This window comes from Microtus pennsylvanicus, chromosome 13 (assembly GCF_037038515.1).
Source record: "Microtus pennsylvanicus isolate mMicPen1 chromosome 13, mMicPen1.hap1, whole genome shotgun sequence".
NCBI lineage: Eukaryota > Metazoa > Chordata > Mammalia > Rodentia > Cricetidae > Microtus > Microtus pennsylvanicus.
In genome coordinates this window covers 6,228,936-6,250,770 of record NC_134591.1, presented here as the reverse complement: position 1 = coordinate 6,250,770, position 21,835 = coordinate 6,228,936, and the positions used below count along the sequence as shown (strand labels likewise).

The 21,835-nt window shown below is 38.1% G+C and overlaps 1 protein-coding gene across 1 annotated transcript; it reads right to left on the bottom strand.

Annotated features, from left to right (window-relative positions):
- Positions 1-8,003: 8,003 nt before the first annotated feature.
- Tlr4 (toll like receptor 4) lies at positions 8,004-20,686 on the bottom strand. The gene is made up of 3 exons (XM_075945158.1): positions 20,283-20,686; positions 15,607-15,773; positions 8,004-10,980 (listed from the first exon to the last, which is right to left on the bottom strand). The coding sequence occupies exons 1-3, from the start codon at positions 20,370-20,372 to the stop codon at positions 8,724-8,726; spliced, it is 2,514 nt and encodes an 837-aa protein (XP_075801273.1). The 5' UTR covers positions 20,373-20,686; the 3' UTR covers positions 8,004-8,723.
- Between the last annotated feature and the right edge of the window lie 1,149 nt (positions 20,687-21,835).

Sequence of the window (21,835 nt, the reverse complement as noted above, 5' to 3'; positions counted from 1 at the left end):
CAAAATAGGCGCATGACAGATTTACTCTTCCAATTGCAGAACTGTATTGTAGGAATGAACATTTACATCATCCTGGAATTTTTACAGATGAGATTGTCTTAAGGAGGTGAGCTCACTAGAACAGAAATAGGAGTGACTCGAACTTCAGCCTGTCATCTTAGAGTATGTTGCTTCTTTTTATTTGCCTCTTTCACTAGTAATGCCTTCAAACATATTAAGCATCTGTATCTTCCGATGTACTTTTTTCTGCCCTCTGATAAGCTCACATTACAACCCCACATGTATTTTTATAGAGGTCATTATTTACTAGTCATAAATCATTGTAACTAGCTACAAGCATAGAACCATTAAAGAAAATTCACCCATCGTTTTTACAAGCAAACCACACCCTGCACATCAGTGGTTCTACCTCAGTGTGATACTTAGGATTTGAAGGAGTCTTCCAGCAGCTAACCTTTATCCTGAACTCCAGAATTGCCAGCCCATAATTCAGTGGCAAGATAGGATACTCTTAGCAGCGCTGGCTCTCAGGCCACGGCCAATGCTGCAGAAATGATGAAGGATAAAGACTCAGCAGGACCCTGCAGTATGCTGAGCACAGCACTAACCAGAGACTCATCCCTGCAGTTCATTTCAAAAGTGCTCTTTGCAAGTAGTAAGTTTCTCCAGCAGGCATTTCCCTCTGGGGAGCCACAGTCTCCTCCAGAAGACTCAGGGTTGCTAGTTTAAAGACCAAAATGACTGCATTTTAGCTGTTAGCACTCACTGCTTTACCTCCCCTCAACAGGAATGAAAGGGGATTCCTGTGAAGACTGACCATTACATAGCAAGTCTGTACAAGAGAGCCCTGTGTTTTCCAGAGAAAGCCATTTGTTGAATATTTATAAGTCAGTACCAAGTGCAATGTTCAGTTTGCAAATGAAAGGTAAGTTTGATGTGACGAGTTTGAGATTGATAAATCTGTAAATGAAATCTGTCAACAGATGCCTAGGAAAGTTCATCATACACCATGATATTCTTCTGATATAAGTCTTTGCTGTATCTCAGCTAGCAAGGCGGATGAAAAAGAAAACATACTATGTAGAAACAAAGAAAAATATGGCTGTCAGGTTATATATTACTTTTAACTGTGTGTAGAAAGATCAGATCAAAGAGAAGAGATTCTTTTTATTAGTCTTATCTGATAGGATTGAGAAGAATCAACTATACCATGTAAAAGAATGAAATAATCAGCTAAGTAAGACACTTCCTTTTTCTTAACAAAGACACTGGCATACTTCATTCTGTTGTTCTTTCTTTGGCTTTCATGAAGCTTAGCAGTAAATCTCAAGAATAGAATCCATGGCCATGTTAAACATGGAACAATATCCTATTTCCTATTAAAAGAGTCATTCTTAGATACTTAAAAATTACATGTAGAATATTTTTAAAATACAGATTCCTAAAATCTGATTCTCAACCAAAATTTCGAGAAAAAGACATATAAATGCAGATATATACAAGTAGACATATATAACTAAATAAAGTCAAAATCGTCAAGTGATTCTTAAGTCTGGTGAATCTTGACATATTCTTATTTTCATGATTTCCATGGTAAGATCTACTTTAAACCTCCTGATGTCCTTGGCAAAAATCAAACACAAATAAAGAATTGGAGATATTGTGATAAACATTATTTTAACAGAGAAATACATACAAAATTAAATTTCATAATTTCTTCTACCTTTGAGGTCATAGAGCATCAAAGATTTTTTTCAATCTTTGAAGAAGGACATTTTTTTTCAGTCCTAAGGAAGGAGGTCAAGTTAGCTTCTCCAGGATGAATTCTTCACTCATTTCTATATAGTGCCTCCTATGAAATCCCTTGAGCAGAAAACTTATTTCTTACAGAAAATCTGAGAAGATCTTGAAGGCAAAGCTAATTCTCAGGGTTAGCAAAAATTGACCACACAATTCCATTTTTTTTCTGGGTCCTAAAAAAATTAGAGAAACAAGGTTTGAGTAAAGAGACTTGCTGGATTACTTCTGGTCAGTCCTATCTTGTTAGTTGTAGGTGACAAAATATTGTTCGTGTAAGACAGGAATTCAAATTGACAACTGACTGGATTTGATTTAATTACATAGCGTGATAATTTCCTAGGTGCAAACAACAAGATCCTTTCTCCTAAACACAGGTTTAATTTTCAACAAAACACTTCTCATGTAAATACCACATTGTTTCTAAAGCCTTATTGTTATTCCTAGAATTGCTTGCAGCCTTTCAGAAGCACATTATTTTATAATTATAATCAACACTATTAGAACAGGACAATTTGTGCCAAGAAAGCACATTTACCTCAGACCCATCACTTAGCACCATCACAGGAGGGACCATCTTCATTTCCATAGAAATCAAGGATAGTTGCACGTTCTGCCTTTGAAACCTTCAATTTCTAGATGGTATGGGAGTTGCTGACCTTGTCCAAATGATTCTCTCTTTACTGCTCTAACAATCTCCAGCAAAAACGCTCAGAACACTGCAGCAGGGCATTGTGTGGTAGAAAATTCACAGCCCTGGCAATCAGGCCAACTTGAATTTTGCCTGGTCCAACTCGACAATTACTTCCTTGATCTCAGTTTCATTGTATGTGAAAGGACAGTGTTTCTAAGAGCTGTATTACAAGGCCATTGATGCAATTAAATTGAAACAGTCCCAGGTATATATCAAATGTTTGTCAGATAAAATTTATCATTATGGTTATTAATACATTACAAGCAGTCTCTGGACATCCATTTCTGCATTTTGGTCACGTTCACTCTACCAAGATGCTATTGTGCACTTTTTGTATTTGGAACCTGGACTTCTAGGCTCTTTAGGGACTTTCAAGATTTGACCTATGTAAGTGGAAAACCAGAATTATTGCTCACTTTCCATCATGAAAGACATTCTCAGGGAACTAGGTTTCTGCTTCATTATACATAAACAGTATTTGGCCTTTTTCCCATTATAAATTCTAGATACAGGGACTTTTGACTCTATGTCTTTCAGAAAAGTGACTCCCTTGCACTGTTTTTCCATTCTGTTTGAGAGATGACTCACTAGCTGAGACCATACATATGAGATCTCCTGCTTTAGGAGGTATCCAGAATCCCAGGCCACTAAATCAACTTCATGCCAGGCTTGTGGTCTTTCTCATACCTGCTAGGCCCCTTTAATAAGGTAAATTAAGATCTATTCTGAGACTCCCCAGAACAATTTCTTTTGTTCATAGTAAGCCTATGGTGCAATGGAAAATTACCCTTAACGCTTAGGTGAACAAACTGAAATTGGAGTATGAAACTTGTTCTAAATTACTTTTTGAAGATATAATAGAACCACAAATCAAATCTAGACCAACTCTTTGCATTTTCTAGAACTGTTAAGTAAAAGAAGGCAGTTTAGGATATGATTTAAAAATTTGCAACCTCCTTCTTCAGTAATAACTAGGATAGTTGATGGTGGGAATATATAAGTCAAATTCTCTAACCATTTAATTTTCAGTGCATCTACAAAATAGATTGCATGTGTTGTAGGTATGAAGCTGAGATGCTTTGAATCTTTTAATCTGATAAAGCTATAAGAAAGTACAAGCTTGCTATGAGTAGGAAACTGTATCAAAAGACTTGTTCTCCTGCCTTGAACAGTCCAATTCAAATTCCATATCAAGGTGCTTTGAAAAACTCACAGCCCTCAGACTCTATCAGCTTAATTATTTCCTTACGTTTGTTTCTAGTGATAAGTCTCAACCATTTAATGAATGTTTGAAAGGATGACCAATTAAAAACCTTGTAACAGAAGAAATCCCCAAGCGAAGAATGTTGGGAAATTACAATAAAGACAAAAACAGCTGGTCCAATCAGCCTGGCTGTTTGTATGGATGCATTAGCATAAGTGGAAGCTTCATGGAAAGAAGTTTATTCCATCAGAAAGGAAAGCTGAATTGTGGAGACTTAGTCCATAGTTATAGGAGGAAATTTTCAAGTTCAAATACTATTTTCATATTCCCCAGCTTCTCTTGCAGCCTAGCAGTTATTCTCTGGCACAAACTTCATAACTGAGTTCTAGTTTTGACTTTTGAACATAGTACACAATAAATAAATAAAAATAGAGAACAGTAGCATTCGAATCTTGATCCCAAACAGAAAGAAAATAGTAGAAAAATAATTTCATATAACAAGTTAAATTTTAATTTCTGCCATTTAATGCCTTGTGTACTTTGGATATGTTAATAAAAATCTTGAAGCCTTAATTCCTTAAAGTAATATTGGGGGCATTCATCAAATTGGCATGGCCTGAGAACTCTACTCAGATACTTTTCATAAGTTAGGAGAATAAGACTTTAAAGTGTTCACTAGAGAAAACTATTTTTTAGATAACTCTTTTCCCCCAACCTTCTTTAAAGTGTTGGAAAAAATGATATCAAGTAAACAAGTGAGGAAGTAGTTGAGAATATCCATGCTAGTGACAGACAGAAAATTTCAAAGCTGTGTAAACTAAATTGAAAGCTAAGATCTTCGGGACTTTAGGGTCTTAACTGTGAAGTACAGAGGACGAGAAACATCACACAAAGAGACGGTACATTAATTATCCATCTGTTCTTCACATGTCTACTTTGTCAGGCATGGTGATCAACATTAGGGAAGCAAAGGTGATGGCAAGATGTGGCCCGCAGTCCCACAGAAATACCCAGGAACATGTCTGAGGACTCTCACAAGTCCACATATGACTTTCCAGGAACCCACCAGTGATTTCTGAAAAGGCTATAGAGTCCAAGAGGAAGTTAGAGTCAGGTAATTCATATTAGTAGAAGCAAAGTAAAAGAGAAACTATCACTTTAGTCATAGGCACTACTGTGGTCCTACAAGCTGTGACCAGCTGGGATTAAAATGTTATTGATGAGAAAACCACTCAGTGCTTCTCTCTGACTACCCATGAGAAAGCCCCTTACATTAACTATATATTTTACTTTGCAATGGCCTAAAAATTAACATCCCGATCTTCATTTTATTTATAAGGTGACTAGCTGGCAGACAAGTGAAGCCCAAGTCACACAACTAATAAACTCTGAAAATGAGTTCAGGAAGTCATACTTTCCAAAATTTCAGGGGATCTCTCTGGAATTCCACCTGGAATACACTGTCAAAACTTTCCATGTCTTTCATTCCTCTCTTCTATCCATATTTCCTACTTCTGATTAACCTTATTGTTCATGTACATTTTGTTGGAAGCTCTCCCAAGCCCTTTATGGAAAGAGGTGCTATAAATAAACCACTGTGTGCATAATACATGCATGCATATGTATTTGTTTAATGATTCATGGTTTAAGTTGAAAAACCCTGACTGGCACTAACCACATAGAGAACTGCAGGGGTTTCACTTCTTGATTTGCCAAATTGAAGCATGAAGCAATGGGCTGGAGTGCACAACAGTTTCCCTGAGATGGAATGAGGACCAGGCTGGGGCCTTGCCTCTCACGTATTGACCGGTAGATTGAAAAGACCTATACTATATTGAACTTCAGTTTTACATCAAGAAAATCAAGAAATTAATTCCTTATCATCTACCTCATCTAGATAAGAAGAGACTAATAATTATGTATATTTAAGCTGAAGGGAAATACAAAAAAATAAGGAATCTTTTTTAATATTAATAACTCCACACCATCATTTGAGTCACTGTGAAACAAAATTATTTAAAGTGATTTTAAAGAACTCCATTCCAAGCCTGGCTTTCTTTTGTCTTCCTCTTCTTTTGTTCTGTATATCACTTCTTTCTATCCTTATTCACCTCATTAGAAGTTGTCAGAATTCCAATTCCTTCTCTGGCTGACTTATTTCACAAAGAATAAAGAAACTCAATTTCTATGCATGTTGTCACAAATAACAAAACTTTAATATTTTCCAAGGTCAAATAACATTCCATTGCAAGTATATAGTACACTACCTATATGTATTAACCTGTCAATGAACACAACCCAAATGTCCATGATCTGAGTATTATGAATATTGTGATAATTAACAAAGGAATCCAAATGAGGTTTTTGAAATTCTTATTGCTAGATATTATAATATTTCTACTTGGTTTTCTTTATTAAGAAACATGCATTTCTCTCCCCATCTCCCCTTACCCCCATCCCACCCCACCCCCAACATCCCACTTTTCTCCCCGGCAATTTTGTCTACTTCCCTTATCCAAGAGGATAACTATGTTTTTCCTTGGGTTCACCTTCTTACTTAGCTTCTTTAGATTCGCCTATTGTAGACTCCGTGACCCCTATTTATGGCTAGAAACCAATTATGAGTGAGTACATCCCATGTTCATCTTTTTGGGTCTGGGATACCTCACTCAGGATAGTGTTTTCTATTTCCATCCATTTGCATGCAAAATTCGAGAAGTCATTGTTTTTTACCGCAGCGTAGTACTCTAATGTGTATATATTCCATATTTTCTTCATCCATTCTTCCATTGAAGGGCATCTAGGTTGTTTCCAGACAGGAGGATCGGGATAAAGGAAGGTTGGATAGGGGAGCACGGAACCCCATTTCTTAGTTAAAGGACCCACTTTAGGATGGGCAGGAGACTTGACCCTAGAGGGGCTCCCAGGTGCCCAAGCTGAGGCCCCCAGTTAGTTCCTTGGGCAGCTGAGGATAGGGAACCTGAAATGACCCTATCCTAGAGCAATACTGACGAATATCATGCATATCATCCTAGAACTTTCATCTGGTGATGGATGGAGATAGAGACAGAGACCCACACTGGAACACTGGATAGAGCTCCCAAGGTCCCAATGAGGAGCAGAAGGAGGGAGAACAAGAGCAAAGAAGTCGGGACCACGAGGGGTGCACCCACCCACTGAGACAGTGGAGCTGATCTACTGGGAGCTCACCAAGGCCAGCTGGACTGTTACCAAAAAAAGCATGGGATAAAACTGGACTCTCTGAACATGACGAACAATGAGGGCTGATGAGACGCCAAGGACAATGGCACGCGGTTTTGATCCAACGCAATGTGCTGGCTTTGTGGGAGCCTAGCCAGTTTGGATGTTCACCTTCCTAGATATGGACGGAGGGGGGAGGAGCTAGGACTTACCACAGGGCAGGGAACCCTGACTGCTCTTTGGACTGGAGAGGGAGGGGGAGAAAAGTGGGGGGGAAGGGAGAGGGGTGGGAGGAGGGGGAGAAGAATGGGAGGAGGGGGGGGAAATGGGAGGCTGGGAGGAGGTGGAAATTTGTTTTTTTTTCTTTCTTTTCTTTATTCTCCTTTTATCAATAAAAAAAAGAAAAAAAAGAATAAAAAAAAAAGAAACATGCACAGTTTAGTGTAATGCCTCAACTATTTTATACCCTGCAAACAATATAGAAGTACTATGTGCACATGTGCATGCACACACACAGTGTACATGTCATTTTATATAGTGGTCATGCTGACGGGAATAAGGTAAAATCTCATTGTGCTTGTAATATTGCAATTCCCTATGAATGTTTTTGCTGTTCTTTCTTGGCACATGCCATTATGAGAAAGTAAAAAAAAAAATAATTTTCTGAGAAGCCCTTTGAATGCCCTGTTTTCTTAATGATAAAATCTCCCTCCCTAAATGTCATGAGGAGGTGATACTAACAAGAAGAGAATTGTATACTCCCAACATTCACTCATCTCACAAAGCACGTCCAGCAATGGGAAACATGAAGGGAAAGGACCTCAGATCTATTTCCATGACTCCCTGACGGGATCTTCCAGGCCATCAATCAGTATCCTTGATGAAAAGGAACAGTTCGGTAGCATAGCTTGTGTTGCCACTCAGTTATGTGAGCGTTTAGGATTCTGGATATTTCAAGAAGAAATGATCAAGTTATCTGATTTTGGTTTCCGCATTATTCTCTGTTATTCTCCCCTGATTAAAAATATTCTATAAACCAAATTATTTTTAACACTGCCTCTATGACATCCATAACTTAGTAGGTAATAATTTAAGAATGACACTCAGTGACAAAGTGACAGAGTATATTTTACACACTTTCTTGAAAAATTGAAGTTAAATATGGGCATTTCTAGCATATCTCTAACAGCCTTATTTATGATATGAGTGTATAGACAAAACATAACAAATGATAACTGAATTTATAAAATAAAAGTACATTAGGAATTTTTACTTAATAAATACAGCATACTCAGTAATGGCTAGGATGTCTGTGAGCATCTATTAATCTGGTTTCCTGAAGAATTAAGTACAAAGGAAAGTGATATAAAATGGATGATGAACTTTGAATCAGAGATACTCAAAGAGAACCAGTGGAATTTAAATTGCATTCAGTAAGAAAAAAAAAAGAAAAGTTAGCAAACATTCAATTCAGTTAACACTACCAAAACTTGTTTAAGGAAGTTGAAACACAGTTTATAATATATTTTATTTGGAAGACAAATGTTCCTTTCTGCTTCATTGAGCATAGCCTCTTCTCAGTCTGAAATGGTAGGAGTCAACCTTCTTGATTATGATTCTTTGCGTGAGTTGGTTAAAGATGACACATGGAAGGTATGGACTGGCATCATAGTATTACCCTCTTTCTGCTCTGTAAGGTCCATTAGGTTACCAGCTTTTTGGTACCATGTGCACCATGGAACCCTTCTCTACACCAGAACTTTTGGTAAGCTGTAACATCTAATACTAGCAGCCAGAAATAGTGTTGAACACAGAGTTTTATCCTCCTCAGGTGGAAGTTGTTGCTTCTAGATTGTCTTCTGCCTCTGCTGTTCCCTCCGGATTCCAGGCTCTTCCATCAAGTAGAGCTTTTTTGAGCCTTCTCCAGAAGATGTGCCTCCCCAGGGCATTGTCCTCCCACTCGAGATAGGTGTTCCTGCTGAGAAGGCGATACAGCTCCACCTGCTGCTTCAGCAGAGACTTCTCCACTTTCTCCAGGACAATGAAGATGATGCCAGAGTGACTGCTTAGAAACTGCCATGTCTGAGCAATCTCATATTCAAAGACACACCAGCGGCTCTGGATAAAGTGTCTAGACACCACCACAATAACCTTCCGGCTCTTGTGGAAGCCTTCCTGGATGATGTTGGCAGCAATGGCTACACCAGGAATAAAGTCTCTGTAGTGGAGACAGAGCTGAAAAGGGGGCACCCCTTCTTCTAAGTTCTTTACCAGTTCATTTCTCACCCAGTCTTCATCATGGCTGGAGTAGATGACAAAGGCATCATAGATGCTTTCTCCGCTGCTGTACTTTCTACAACCAGCAAGCAGCATCAGGTGAAAATAGAATTTGTAGACCAGAAATGCTATGGTGGATATGACAAGCACACTGATTACTGACACACTTATGATAGTCTTATGCATATGACAGGTGGCATTCCTGAAATCCAACACCAGGGAGCCATTCATCTCTTCAGGTGTTGCACATGTCATTTTTTCAGCATTCACTAAGAATAGGCTCTGGTCCTTGATCCACTGCAGGAAGTTCTGATGTTCACACGTACAAGCAAAAGAATTATTAGTAAGATTTATGGAGGCTAGACTCTTTGGAAAATGTTGCAGCATTCCTTTGGAAGTCTTTATGAAATTAAAACTGCAATCAAGTGTCTTGAGAGAGTGCAGCTGTTTATAATGGAATGGATCCAAAAGCAGTAGGTTGTTGTGACTCATATTTAGTAACAGAAGTCCATGGAGTGTGTCAAATACCCCCCAAGATACGTGCTGTAATTGGCATTTAGAAACATCCAAGAATGTCAAGTTTGTCATATTTGTAAAGACGTCTGAAAGGGTGTTGTCTTTGAAAGAATTGCCAGCCAGTTTTAAGGTGTTAAGACTAGTCAAGCCATAAAATATGCCATTGAAGTCAATTTTGGTGTTAGTATAAGAGATGTCAAGATAACGCAGGTTTTCAAGGCATAAGAACACTGGGTATTCCGTGGTCTTTTTTAAAGTGGAACGTTGGAAATCCAGGTATTCCAGCTGTTCTAAACCCATGAAGTTTTTACTTATACTGATGACACCATTGAAGCTAAAGTCTAAGTGTTTCAGGTTGCTTGTTCCAAAATGAGAGGAAGAACAGCAACCCATAAAACTGAGACCATTTCTATGGAGATCTAGAAACGTAAGGTTTGGCAGATTCACATCTGCAAAACTGGGAGGATCTTTGTTGTTTGTAAAAATCAAATGTTTAATAAAGGGGTGGTCCAGAGAAGGAAATTCCTTAAGGCTACATCTAGTGACTACTAAGGTTTGCCATTTGAAATATTTAGGAATATGTTCTAGGTTGTTTAAATGCACACTTACCAGAGACATTACAGAAACATTTGCCAAGCAATTGAAATCAGTAATATCACCAGAAATGTTGTCTACATACGTTAACCGGAACTCATCAATGATCACATTGCACAATCCGTCCGTGACAGAAAGGTCAAAACTTTCTAAAGTCCTTTCATTTCTAAATTCTCCGAAGATCAGCCGATGAACTTGCAAACCATCCAGGTTTTGAATGCAAGTTTTCATTACATTTGTGCTGTTAAAATTACTTCTTAGAGTCAGTTCATAGAGCCTAATTCCTTGAAAGGCTCGAGGTTGAATAAAGTCAATTGGGTTCATGGACAGCTCTAAAGAGAGATTGAGTTGGGGATTTTCACATAAAACCTGAAAGTCTTGGTGGTAGATAGTTTCAATATAGTTATTAGAAAGGTCCAAGTGTTCTAGGTTTGTCAGATTGGAAAAATACTCAGGTAACTTGGAGGAATGTATAAAATTGTGAGCCACATTGAGTTTCTTTAAGGTTTTAAGGTGTCCAATAGGTAAACTCTCTAGAGAATCCAGATTTATCTCTACAGCCACAAGATTCTGTAAACTTGTTAGTCCAGAAAAACTTCCCTGGGACAAACTCTGGATAGGGTTTCCTGTCAGTATTAAGGTTGAGAGCTGTTGTAAGCCCTCATATGCCTTGTCTTCAATTGTCTCAATTTCACACCTATGGGGAAAAGAGATACCAATCATGTATTTTTGCTTAATAAAACTTTATAGCATCATAACAATTCCTGCAAACTCACAATAAAACATATGTGATATACCACGCTATTGTGAGGAGACAAACACACAAAGCAAGGCAATTGACAATGGTGTGAGCAGGTCCAGCATTTTCACACTGGCTACTGTGATAAACTATGCAAGGCAACAAATCCATCAGAAGGAAATCAATTCAAGATCAATAATTGGGGCATAAATGACTGTTTGTCTGACAGAATATGTAATAGCCTTAGATTAAGTTCAGGCATTTCTTTCCACACATAGCTGTGATTGTACATCTGATGGGTACAGACTATATGGATGGTTGTTAGTCGTAATAAATGCCTGGTGAAAGTCAATTCAAAGACATAAATAATTATACCTAAGTGTCAAGGATAGCATTAATATTTACAAAATTTACTCATATGTGACAGCTAGGTATTTAAATCTGTCATTTTCACAGGTAAATGTTAATAATTGGTGATGTGAGTAAGTTTTGCAGAAGAAGTAGAAAGTGGGCTAGGAATGTTCACATCAAAGGAGTTGACCTTTTTTAGGGGATGAAACAGACTTCTCGGCAAATATTTAAGTGGAAATTTTAATGATAAATAAGAATAAAGTTGAAGCAAGCAGTGGGTCTGAACACCAAATTAAGCAGCAAGCATGGCACAAGGAGGAACCACAATACATAGACTCTGTGGCTCTGGGCGACAAGAAAGATGAGGAAGGAGAATGTGAGGTTGTGAAGAGAAGACTTGCAAATAAAGTAGAAAATCACAAGCCCAATAAATGTGAATTTTATCCCGACATCAATAAGCTGTACTATATATAGCATCCATAGAGACAAACTAGCAACAGAACTCATATGCAGTCAACCTATATGCATGATAGACTTCACTGAAGATGCTTACCAGACACAGTCTGCAAATGTATAATTTCCTAAACTTTTAGAGCAGCCCCCACTTTTCCTATTTTCTTTGGGATGATCATAGGTAAGAAAATAACTCTGGTCTGTGCTTTGGTTATTTATTGGTAATTTGACAAAGGATTGAGGTGTTGTAGAAAAAATACTGGAAGAGGAGGCCAGGTAGCCAGGATTGGATGTATCTACTCTCCTGCCTTCATACATGGTCTTTAGAACCGTATTTTGTCTGTGTTTCAATCATCCCACTACTAAATTATGCAATTCAGTTTGATTCTTTCTCAAGCTCCCTCTCTCAGCTATGTAATTTTGTAGTCCATAATCATATACATATATTACCATATATAGCAGATAAGAACAAAAATCTCTTTCTCTCTTTCTATCTCATAATATCCAGCTCATAACTTTAGAGAAATGGAGTGATACCATGAAGAGACTTTAAACTAGGAAGCCAGAGATATTAGCGGATGCTCTAGTCTGCTGAGATAAATAATATTATTCAATATTACTGTAGGTAAGTCACTCAAATCCTTCAAAACTCAGTTTTCTTAGACCCAAGAAGAAAAAATTCAAACATGCATGTATGTTTCTAAGGGCTACCTGATCTATTACAAAACACTGTTAGGAGTCTAGTTACTACACGTTAAACACCTCTGGAAAGGTTTGGGGGAACAGCTTGTCTGCCCGGCACTAATGCAAAACATCCTTTGATCTAAGGGAAAAGAAACCTGACTTCTTCCCAAGCATATATTCAAAGCATTTAAGGAATGTTCTTATAGTGTAGTATAGATCAATGCTCAGTTATCCAGGACATTGATGAGAGCTATGTCCTCTTTTATTAAGAATTGAGAAGTTATTCTTTCTACTCTTCTACTTCCCTGTCTAACTCAGTTCCCTGCAAACCTCCTAGGGAAACTAAAGTGTAAAATCTAATGAAATGATTAAAATACTATTTTTTTAAACTCATAAAACTCACTAAATGATTTTACTACATGCAGTACCTAATAACATTTAACCATGCAGTGAGATTTATAATTTTCATTTATGTGGCAGTTTGAATCTATTTAGCTTCTATAAACTCAAGGAGTGGCACTATTAGGAGGTATGCCCTTGTTGGAGGAAGTGTGGTCTTGTTGGAAGAGGCTAGTCGACACAGGCCTTTAATCCAGACCTTGAGACTGGAAGGCACGCCTTTAATCCGGACCATACCTTCTGTAGGAAGTGTGTCACTTCCCCGAGTGTGACAGACAGCCCACTTACTGCTACCCGCAAGATGTAGGACACTTGACTATTTCTCCAGCATCATGCCTGCCTGCATGCTGCTGTGCTCCCCAACAAAATGGACTGAATATCTGACATGTAAGTCAATCACCACAATTACATTTTTCTTTTATAAATGTTGTGTCTCTTTACAGCAATAGTAACAATAAGACAATTTAATAAAAGTGAAATCTGAGACTCAGGTAAAATTTACATGAATCACATCATAGAGTTATAAATATTGGAGGAAGAATGAGCTCCATTCTTCTTTGTGCACAGAGTTGTTGCCCTCCCACTTTGTAATATTCTATCAATACCCAAGTAAAGAATATATCACATTGGGTAGGTAGTTTCAGACTTTTTGATAGTAATAACTGCTCTGCAGAAGCCTTTCTATATCTTGATCTTTTTTTGTTTGTTTGTTTGTTTGTTTGTTTGTTTTAGTTTTTTGAGACAGGGTTTCTCTGTGCAGCTTTGGAGTCTGTCCTGTAACTCACTCTGTAGACCAGGCTGGCCTCTCCCCGCCACCTGAGTGCTGGGATTAAAGGCGTGCACCACCACCACCAGCCATAATCTTGATCTTTATCAAGGAATTTCAGAATATAAACATATGGAACATTTCTGTAATTTTATAGACACTACAGAAAAAATGAATCCTTTTTATCTACTTCAGACTTGATGGATGCCTCTGATCATCGCAGCCCCCACTGATGTAACACTGAAGCTGAGCTGGCCACGTCCCTCCCAATGGCTAGATTTCACAGGAAGGTGGTGGTGGGAAGTCTTCAGTGATCTCATCCAGCTATGAACCCTATGAATTAAGGCACTAACTCTCAGGCAAGATGTGTCTGGTGATGAAATGTCAGCATATCTATTCTAAGGTAACAAATCTTTCTTGGGTTAGATTTTTGTCTCATTCCACAGGAAGTTACCCATGGTTGGTATTGTTAAAGAAGTCAAAAAGCAGTGATTAGAGACTAATCTATGACCCAATTGCTTGGGGTGGGAAGGAGGGTGGTTTTTTACTGTGGTTTAGTTAAATTAGCAGGGCACAAGATGACTGTAAAAATATATTTATACCCATTAACACATGCCACTTCTTTTTATAGTAAACAGTGGAGAATACAGACATTCTTGGATGGTCAAGATGCCAGGAGTGAAAAACAGTTCTGTGGTCAGTCCTGAAATAGGTATTTATAGCACCCACTCTAAGAGTAAGAGAACACTGAGGAAGAGAGAGCAGAACAAATTTAGGAGTCAGAAGACAGGGTGAAGAGGGGCTATCTTTGGAAAAGACACAGACATTTTAAACATGATGTCACAGCAACTGTGGTTAACTACTCTGAACCTGCACAAGACTAAGCCTACCAATAAAAAGTCATGGATGAAGGAGGGTACATTGATTTTAGTTGTTTTCAACTGGTTACACCCACTAGGCTCCAATAAGTATTTGCAAATCTATGATCACTCAGAGACTATGGTTAAAATCAGTGAGTCACAAAATAAATAAAAGGTATGACTATAAGAAGGGGATCAAAAGGTATGACTATAAGAAGGGGATCTGTTGGAAAGAGTCAGGGCTACCAAGGATCAGGTGGAATCAAGTGTAGTGAGGGTAAGAGCAAAAGAATGCACTACATCCATGATTGAAATTGTCAAAGAACAAATTTTACATAGAAAAATTCAGCTTCCCATCTAAAATATTGGTTAAAAGTTTATGTATCCGAAAAAATGCTATAATGCATTGAATCAGAAAAAGAAAATCTTAGCAACTACTTCTTGCTCATAGCAGATGTTTTTCTTGGATCTTGGCATCTTTCTCCTAAGTTAGTATCTTTCTTATCCTCTATTTCACTTTCAATATTTTAGGCATTTTCTGCACCTCCTCATGTCTCACTCCTCACCCAACATAACAAGACAGTCCCTCTCCTAACCAACACAAATTGTTATTGCACATAGTTTAGCACTTACTGTTGTAAACCACAGTATTATAGTTGATTAACATTTGTTGGATTTGTGCTATGTGTCTAATAACAAGGGCACTTTAACTTATTAACTCATTCAAGAGAGTATTAATCCTACTAGGAGTGTGTGTTATGTATCTATAAGTTCTTGTTCTGTAGCTTAGGGTACAGCATGTAGGATGTGGTCCATAAATATCTAATGGAATAGTTTAAGCTAATGTAAAAGTTAGAACTGTTCTTAAATATTCTTTTCTATCTGTACATCAAACTGAAACCGGTGAAGAAAAGTAGTTTTTCCGAGAATATACAGTAAGTAATACATTTGCTGGATGAATGAGTTCCAGAAGAAGTTGAGTTAGAATAAGCTAGATTTTCTTGCCCAAGAATACAATGATAGAAAAATAACTATCTCCCCTTGTGCAACATGTAAAAGCTCATTTATTACCTGGATAAATCCAGAAACTGAAGTTCTGGAAAATTAGAGAAGCTATGACTTCCTAAGGTCTTCAGGGTGTTGAAGCTCAGATCTAAATTCTTGACTGAAGAAGGAATGTTGACAGGGATTTTGTTGAGATTCTGATCCATGCATTGGTAGGTAATGTTAGGATCCACCTGTAAAAAGCACACGACAAATGTCTGTTCCCAACTGCCAGTGTTCCCACTCCTCCCCCAAAACAAATAATGGGGTTGTAAAATTCTTATACAGTCAACCTTCTTCTGTCCATCCATCTATCAATTCAGCCATTCTGTTTTATTTTGTTTGAAACAGGGTCACATTTAGCCCAGTCTTAAGCTTTTTATACAGCCCAAGGTGACATTGCACTTCCTGAACTATCTTTCCCTACCACACAAGTTCTGATACTACATGAGTATGACATCACATTCATTCCCACACATTAATTTATCTATCACTTTACACATATAAAATTTCTTTTTCTTATATTCGGAAACAAAAAGTATCTCCTGCATTCTCAACATGTTAACTACAAGAAAACTATGATTAATTGAAGGACAACAGCATCAGGTGTTAAAGGCTCCCAAGTACAGAATCTTTAGTTCCAAAACAGATGTTCTATGACACTTGGTACAAAGTAACTTTTAATTATTTTATTTATTTATTCTTGAGGTTATAATTATATCATTTCTCTTTTTCCCTTTTTTCCCTTCAAGTTCTCACTTCGCCCCTCTTCTTTGCTCTCTTTCAAATCAATGGCTTCTTTTTTGTATTAGTTTCTCTTATATACATACATGAATATGTATATAAATATAATTTTAAATACATAAGTACATCTTGCTCAGTTTGTATAACATTACTCATATGTGTGTTTTCATGAATGACCATTTGGCATTTGGTAACCATCTGATGTTCTCTTCCCTAGCAAGACTCTCTCCCACTCAAATGGAGACCTATACAGAAAATCAGAACCAATCAAAATGCAGAATTCTAAAACCCAGTCCCAACAAATGCATTTACAAAAGAACCCCTGCACCTAAAGCTCAGTGATCATTGCAGAAGAGGGGAATAAAAAATTTATAAGAGCCCAGGGAACAAAAAGTTTACTTTGATATTGTGTCTCCTAATAATGTCAAAAGCTACACCCATAAAGTCTCACTAACATGATTGCTTAAACATGAGGTGAGCAAGACAACAATTAGACATGCTATCATGGATAGAGTATAAAGCTGAGCAAGACAACAATTAGACATGCTATCATGGATAGAGTATAAAGCCCAGGGCTCCTCAACTCTCTGTAGGCAGTTAAGAACTATAGGCAACTAAGAAATTCTGAAAGTGAGACAATGTTTTGTTTTTGTTTGTTTGTTTGTTTTATAATATCTCCAGTAAATGTAGTTTTAGGGAATATATATATATATATATATATATATATATATATATATATTTGTAAATGCTTAGTTTTATGTAAAATTCCTATCATTCTAATTACTTATCTTAATTATATACAGTCACATGTCGAGACTTTTTCAGCTATCACCTATTTTTGACAACTGTATTTTCTTTCTTGGCTTAATGACCTTAGCAGCTTGGTGCAGGAATGAGAGACAGTCTTAGAGTGCAAGGATTCCAGTGGTGGAAAACAGTAACCAAGGGCAAGGGTTTGTGTTGTTCTCGTCCCCACTTAATTTTATCTATTTTCTCACATTTAGTGTAAACCCTATTCCATAACCTTCCTTCGAATTTCATAATTATATGATTCCAGGAAAATGCTTCTTTTAACCCAGTAAGTTTTATTTTCTCTAATTTAAAAGCAACAGAATTCTCAACGAAATAAGTGAGATCAGAGTTTATCTCAAAGCTTGCTATAACCAAAGTGATAAATATAAATGTTAATTATCATTGGCTATTATTAACCCCTTGTTGCATATCAACATTTTACTTTCATGTTATGTATTTTATGCTAATATTAAAAAAATCCTTTAAAGATGAAAACATAAGAAGATGGGGTAATGCACATATAGTTAGAAGATTTATACTTATAGGTTATCCCCTCACATATGTCTGTTTAAATGATAATTATCATAGTATCCTTGAAGACAGTGCTAATAGAGTAAGGTGTCAGTCAGAAATTCTTCTCTTGCCCTCTTTTATTTCTTTACAGGTTTTGATCACTAGGCAACCTTACATTGCCTAGTAATTATTTTCCAAATGTTGTTCATTCAATGAAATGGACCATGATCTTTGCTGCTCTGATGATTTTGTTTGTTATGGTGTCTCCAAGGCTCAGAAAGGTGCACAGTAGATTTTTTGTTGGACGAGTGAATGATAAGCATTATGTAATTATGGATCAGAGATGCATGTAAGTCAAATGGTAGACCTTCTCTGCTAAGGGCCATGGGTAATACAAAAATAAATGACATAGAATTCCAGATGGCATTGAACTCGCAGCATCAGCTAACAGGGAAGGAAAGTTAATAAGACCCAAAAGGTAGGTCTGGTTCAGAATAAATAGAGATTGATTCTACATCCAGAACATGAAAAGAGAAGAAATGTAAGAGAAGAGAGCCTCAGTCATGGGAAGCCACAGTCTGAGTGCAAGGGCAACAGGCTTTGTTTATCAGCTATTCTTTCATTTGTTTCACATGTACAAATGGGAGACCTATAATGGTCTGGATACTGTTAGCATATGATAAGGCCAGCAGAAAAAGATGAGAAATAATAAAAAATAGACAATAGTGCAAAATGATGTGATGGATGAGAACACATACTCAGTGGCCAAAGGCAGAGGTGTCAATGTGGCAAACAAGAAAAAACTCCCTGAGGAGACACTTCTACAGATATTTACATAAAGTGAAAGTGTAAAAATAAATCCTAAAAGGCCCTATGTTCCAGTATTGTAGCTATATGCCACACACAACTCTTAAACACGAACTATGTGCGTAGGATAAATCAAAATGTGTGATAAACATAAACTATTGCTGACTTTCTAATATTCTGTCTCCAAAATGAAACATAAACTATCCTCTTAGTAGGTGGAGTGTATTTCATTATATAAAATATATCACTAAAACTAGCTTTGCCCTTTATTTTCATTTTACAATTTTACCACTAGGAAAAATTTTAAACTATATAAGGGGATCCCAAAGTTTTACCATGAGACAGCTCTTATCTAGGTGAAGGATGTTGTGGGTAGGGCAAGCAGTTCAAAGACCCTGTAGGGCAAAACAGCCTTTGTGGCACCTAAAGAGTTATTAAAAGTTTATAAAGGAGCAGTTTGAAAGATCCAAGCCTCTGGACCAAAGAAAACAGATATAGATTGTAGGATGGTTACAGAAAGAAGTGTAAATTAGGAAGCTAGTAATCACCTTTGGAGACAAGGCCAAGGGAACGAGACCCAGCTTTTGAGGGTTGCCAGAATACAGTATACAACAAGGGTAGAGGGATTTTATCTCAGTGTGAAACTGGTTGGAAACTCTATCTCCGTCAACATAGCCAAGGAATCAGAAGGCAAGATACCGAGGAAGCAAGGAGTTAGTCTTTGATTTAAGTTATAATATTTTCCCCCATGTCAACATCATGACTCTAACTCATTATACCTGTCTTGAGCTTCTGAGCCTGCCTCACCCTGAATTATTTCCTTGTTTGCTTAGCTCTATTGTGAGCTTCTGAGATAATTGTGTGGTCTGTGCAGTGAGCAAACAAGAATTCGTCATGAATTAGATTACTCACTAGTCAGTGTTTCACCAAGAAAAAGTCACTGCCTTAGTCCAGGTTTTACATTGCTCTCTGTCTCTGTCTTTTGTCTCTGAGTGTCTCTGTCTCTGTATGCCTCACTGTCTTTCTGTGTAATCTGTCTGTCTCTCCATATGTCTCTCTCTCTCTGTGTCTCTCTCTCTTCCTCTCCCCTTCCTTCCCTCCCAATTCATTATCTTCCTGTATTAATGACATAATTCCAAACTCTCAGAAAATTTCTTCATTTTGAAAACCAGTTCTAGTTATTAATTTGTGTGTGTGTGTGTGCATTCATGCATGTACACACCTGCCAAGGCAAACACTTGGAACTCAGCAGATACCTTAAAAAAGTACATTCTCTACTCTGCTATGTGGGACTTGAGGATTAAACTCAGATCGTCAAGCTTGGCAGCAACTGTGCAACCTGCTGAGCTGCCTCTCCATCAAAGAAGTTTCTTAAGAGACAGAAGTGACAGCCATCTTCACCTCAGTTGGAAAGGGGAGGAATGACCACTGAAAGCTGAGTGTCCACAGTACCAAGAGAAGGCCCTGATATTAATAAACTTCTTCAGTTCCCCTGTGAACACTCTAATTCCTTTACAACGTGAAAACAAGCCTCAGAAAGGTTCAGTAATTTCTTTGATGTCACTCAGGCAGGTCACAGAACAATACGTTTAAATTTTTTTTTTTACTAATGTCAAGTATCTAGTCATGGCTCAGATGTCGTGAATAGAAGAAAACACCACACTGATTGCCTGTTCCTGCCCTGCTAACACTGAGTCTTTTTCTTCGCACAACTTCTCATGTTTTGGTTAGTTTAATTCCTTTGTGCAAAGTAAACAAGCCGGAATGTACAGCAGGAAGCTCTGTGCTGGGGACAGTTTTGAGAGACAAGGGAGGCTAGCAGGAAAGGAAATGGTCAAGACACATACCTCCACGCAGGGGTCCAATCTTTCAGGTCTCAGGCACGAAAGGAACAATGCCATCATCAATGTACCAGTCAGGCAGAAGCGAGGCCTCATCCTGGCATTTTCTGCAACCAGCGGAGGCCATGAGAAAGCATGATGAGCTAACTGCAACGGTTGGCAGGGCAGAGTCCCTGGGGCACCGGCCTCTTCTCTCTCCGTGGGTGCCCCTCTGCGAGTACTATATTTAAAGATGTTCTGGGCCAAAGGGTGAGAGGAAGTGAGAGTGGCAACTTTAGCGTTCTCTTTTTATTCTAAAATTTATCTGCCCTAACGCAGGAGGCAGTTCAGAAGACTAAGAGGAGGACAGGAAGAAAAAGAAGAAGGCGTTTGCTGACCAGCCAGCGGCGGAACAGCAAGAGGAAGCTGGCGTTCATCCCAGGAAGTCATCTGACCTCTGGGCTTGGTGAATGCAGGAAAGTAACCGGAGACTCGTACAGCCACTGTACGTGCCTGGAACAACGCCCACGTTCTTGTTTGGATTTCAGTAGTGGAGACTTAGCTCCAGCTAAGCTTCTAAGCCTCCGATGGCACAGTACCACAGACTGGATATTACAAAATACAGGAATTTCTGTTCACACAATGCTGAAGGCTAGAACCCAGGATCAAATGTCATCAGGTGTATCTGTGTCCTGATCTTTTCTTGTATGTGTGTGTGTATGTGTCCTGTTATGTGTATCTGCTTATTCATGGGGTAATGGATATTTCATGTGTGTGCTCTATGTGCATACACATGCAAGCATGTGTGTGTGTGTGTGTGTGTGTGTGTGTGTGTAAAAACCAGAGTTCATTATTGGGTGCCTTCCTTGTTTGTTCCCAAACTTCTTCTGTTATTGTTAATTATTAATTACTAAATATCTTTCTTACTGTTAGAGACTGGAAGAGACTCGATGTTCTACAAAGGGGAAGCATTCCCCGAAATAAGAGTGGCTTAGTGAACTGAGAATAAAACTCAAAACTTTCCACCACAGTTCTGGAGCCAAGGTCTCTCACTGAACCTGCTCGTTTGTTGACTAGACTGACTGGCCCGTGAGTCCTTGTGATCTACTCATCTCTACCCCCTCCCCAGTGCTGGGTTAAAAGGACATGCAACAGCATGCAGTTTTTATGTCAGTGCAGGGGATTTGCAGGTCTTCATGCATGTGAAGTACTTTACTAACTGAGCTCTCCCTTTTCTGAACTCTTTAAAAAGTAATACTGCCTATATTGTATTAAGGCACATCAACACAACATTATTTTATTTTAATTGTCTCCCACTAAATTGCAGTCACAGAATGAGGCAATGGGAGATGAAGACTGCAACATATGAATTTCAGAGAACACTCTGTAATTCTACCAGTGACGCTACTGGTGAAGAAATGCCCACATAGGAACCTAGTTGAAATGATCCAGTGAAATGCTCTGAAAAGAGCAGAAGGGGTTCCAAATCACGTACACCGAGGTCAAGTCTAGGGCTGAGGACTTATGACCAGGACACATTACTCAAATGATTTCATTTCCCAAACCCTACACTCAGACCT

Excerpts from the sequence above, each read along its gene's own strand:
- Tlr4 (XM_075945158.1), bottom strand. The coding sequence starts at position 20,372 with ATGAGGCCTCGCTTCTGCCTGACTGGTACATTGATGATGGCATTGTTC. Across the intron at positions 15,774-20,282 it reads GATTGGACCCCTGCGTGGAG|GTGGATCCTAACATTACCTA; the intron begins GTATGTGTCTTG and ends TGCTTTTTACAG. Across the intron at positions 10,981-15,606 it reads CAGTTTCTGGATTTATCCAG|GTGTGAAATTGAGACAATTG; the intron begins GTAATAAATGAG and ends TTTTCCCCATAG.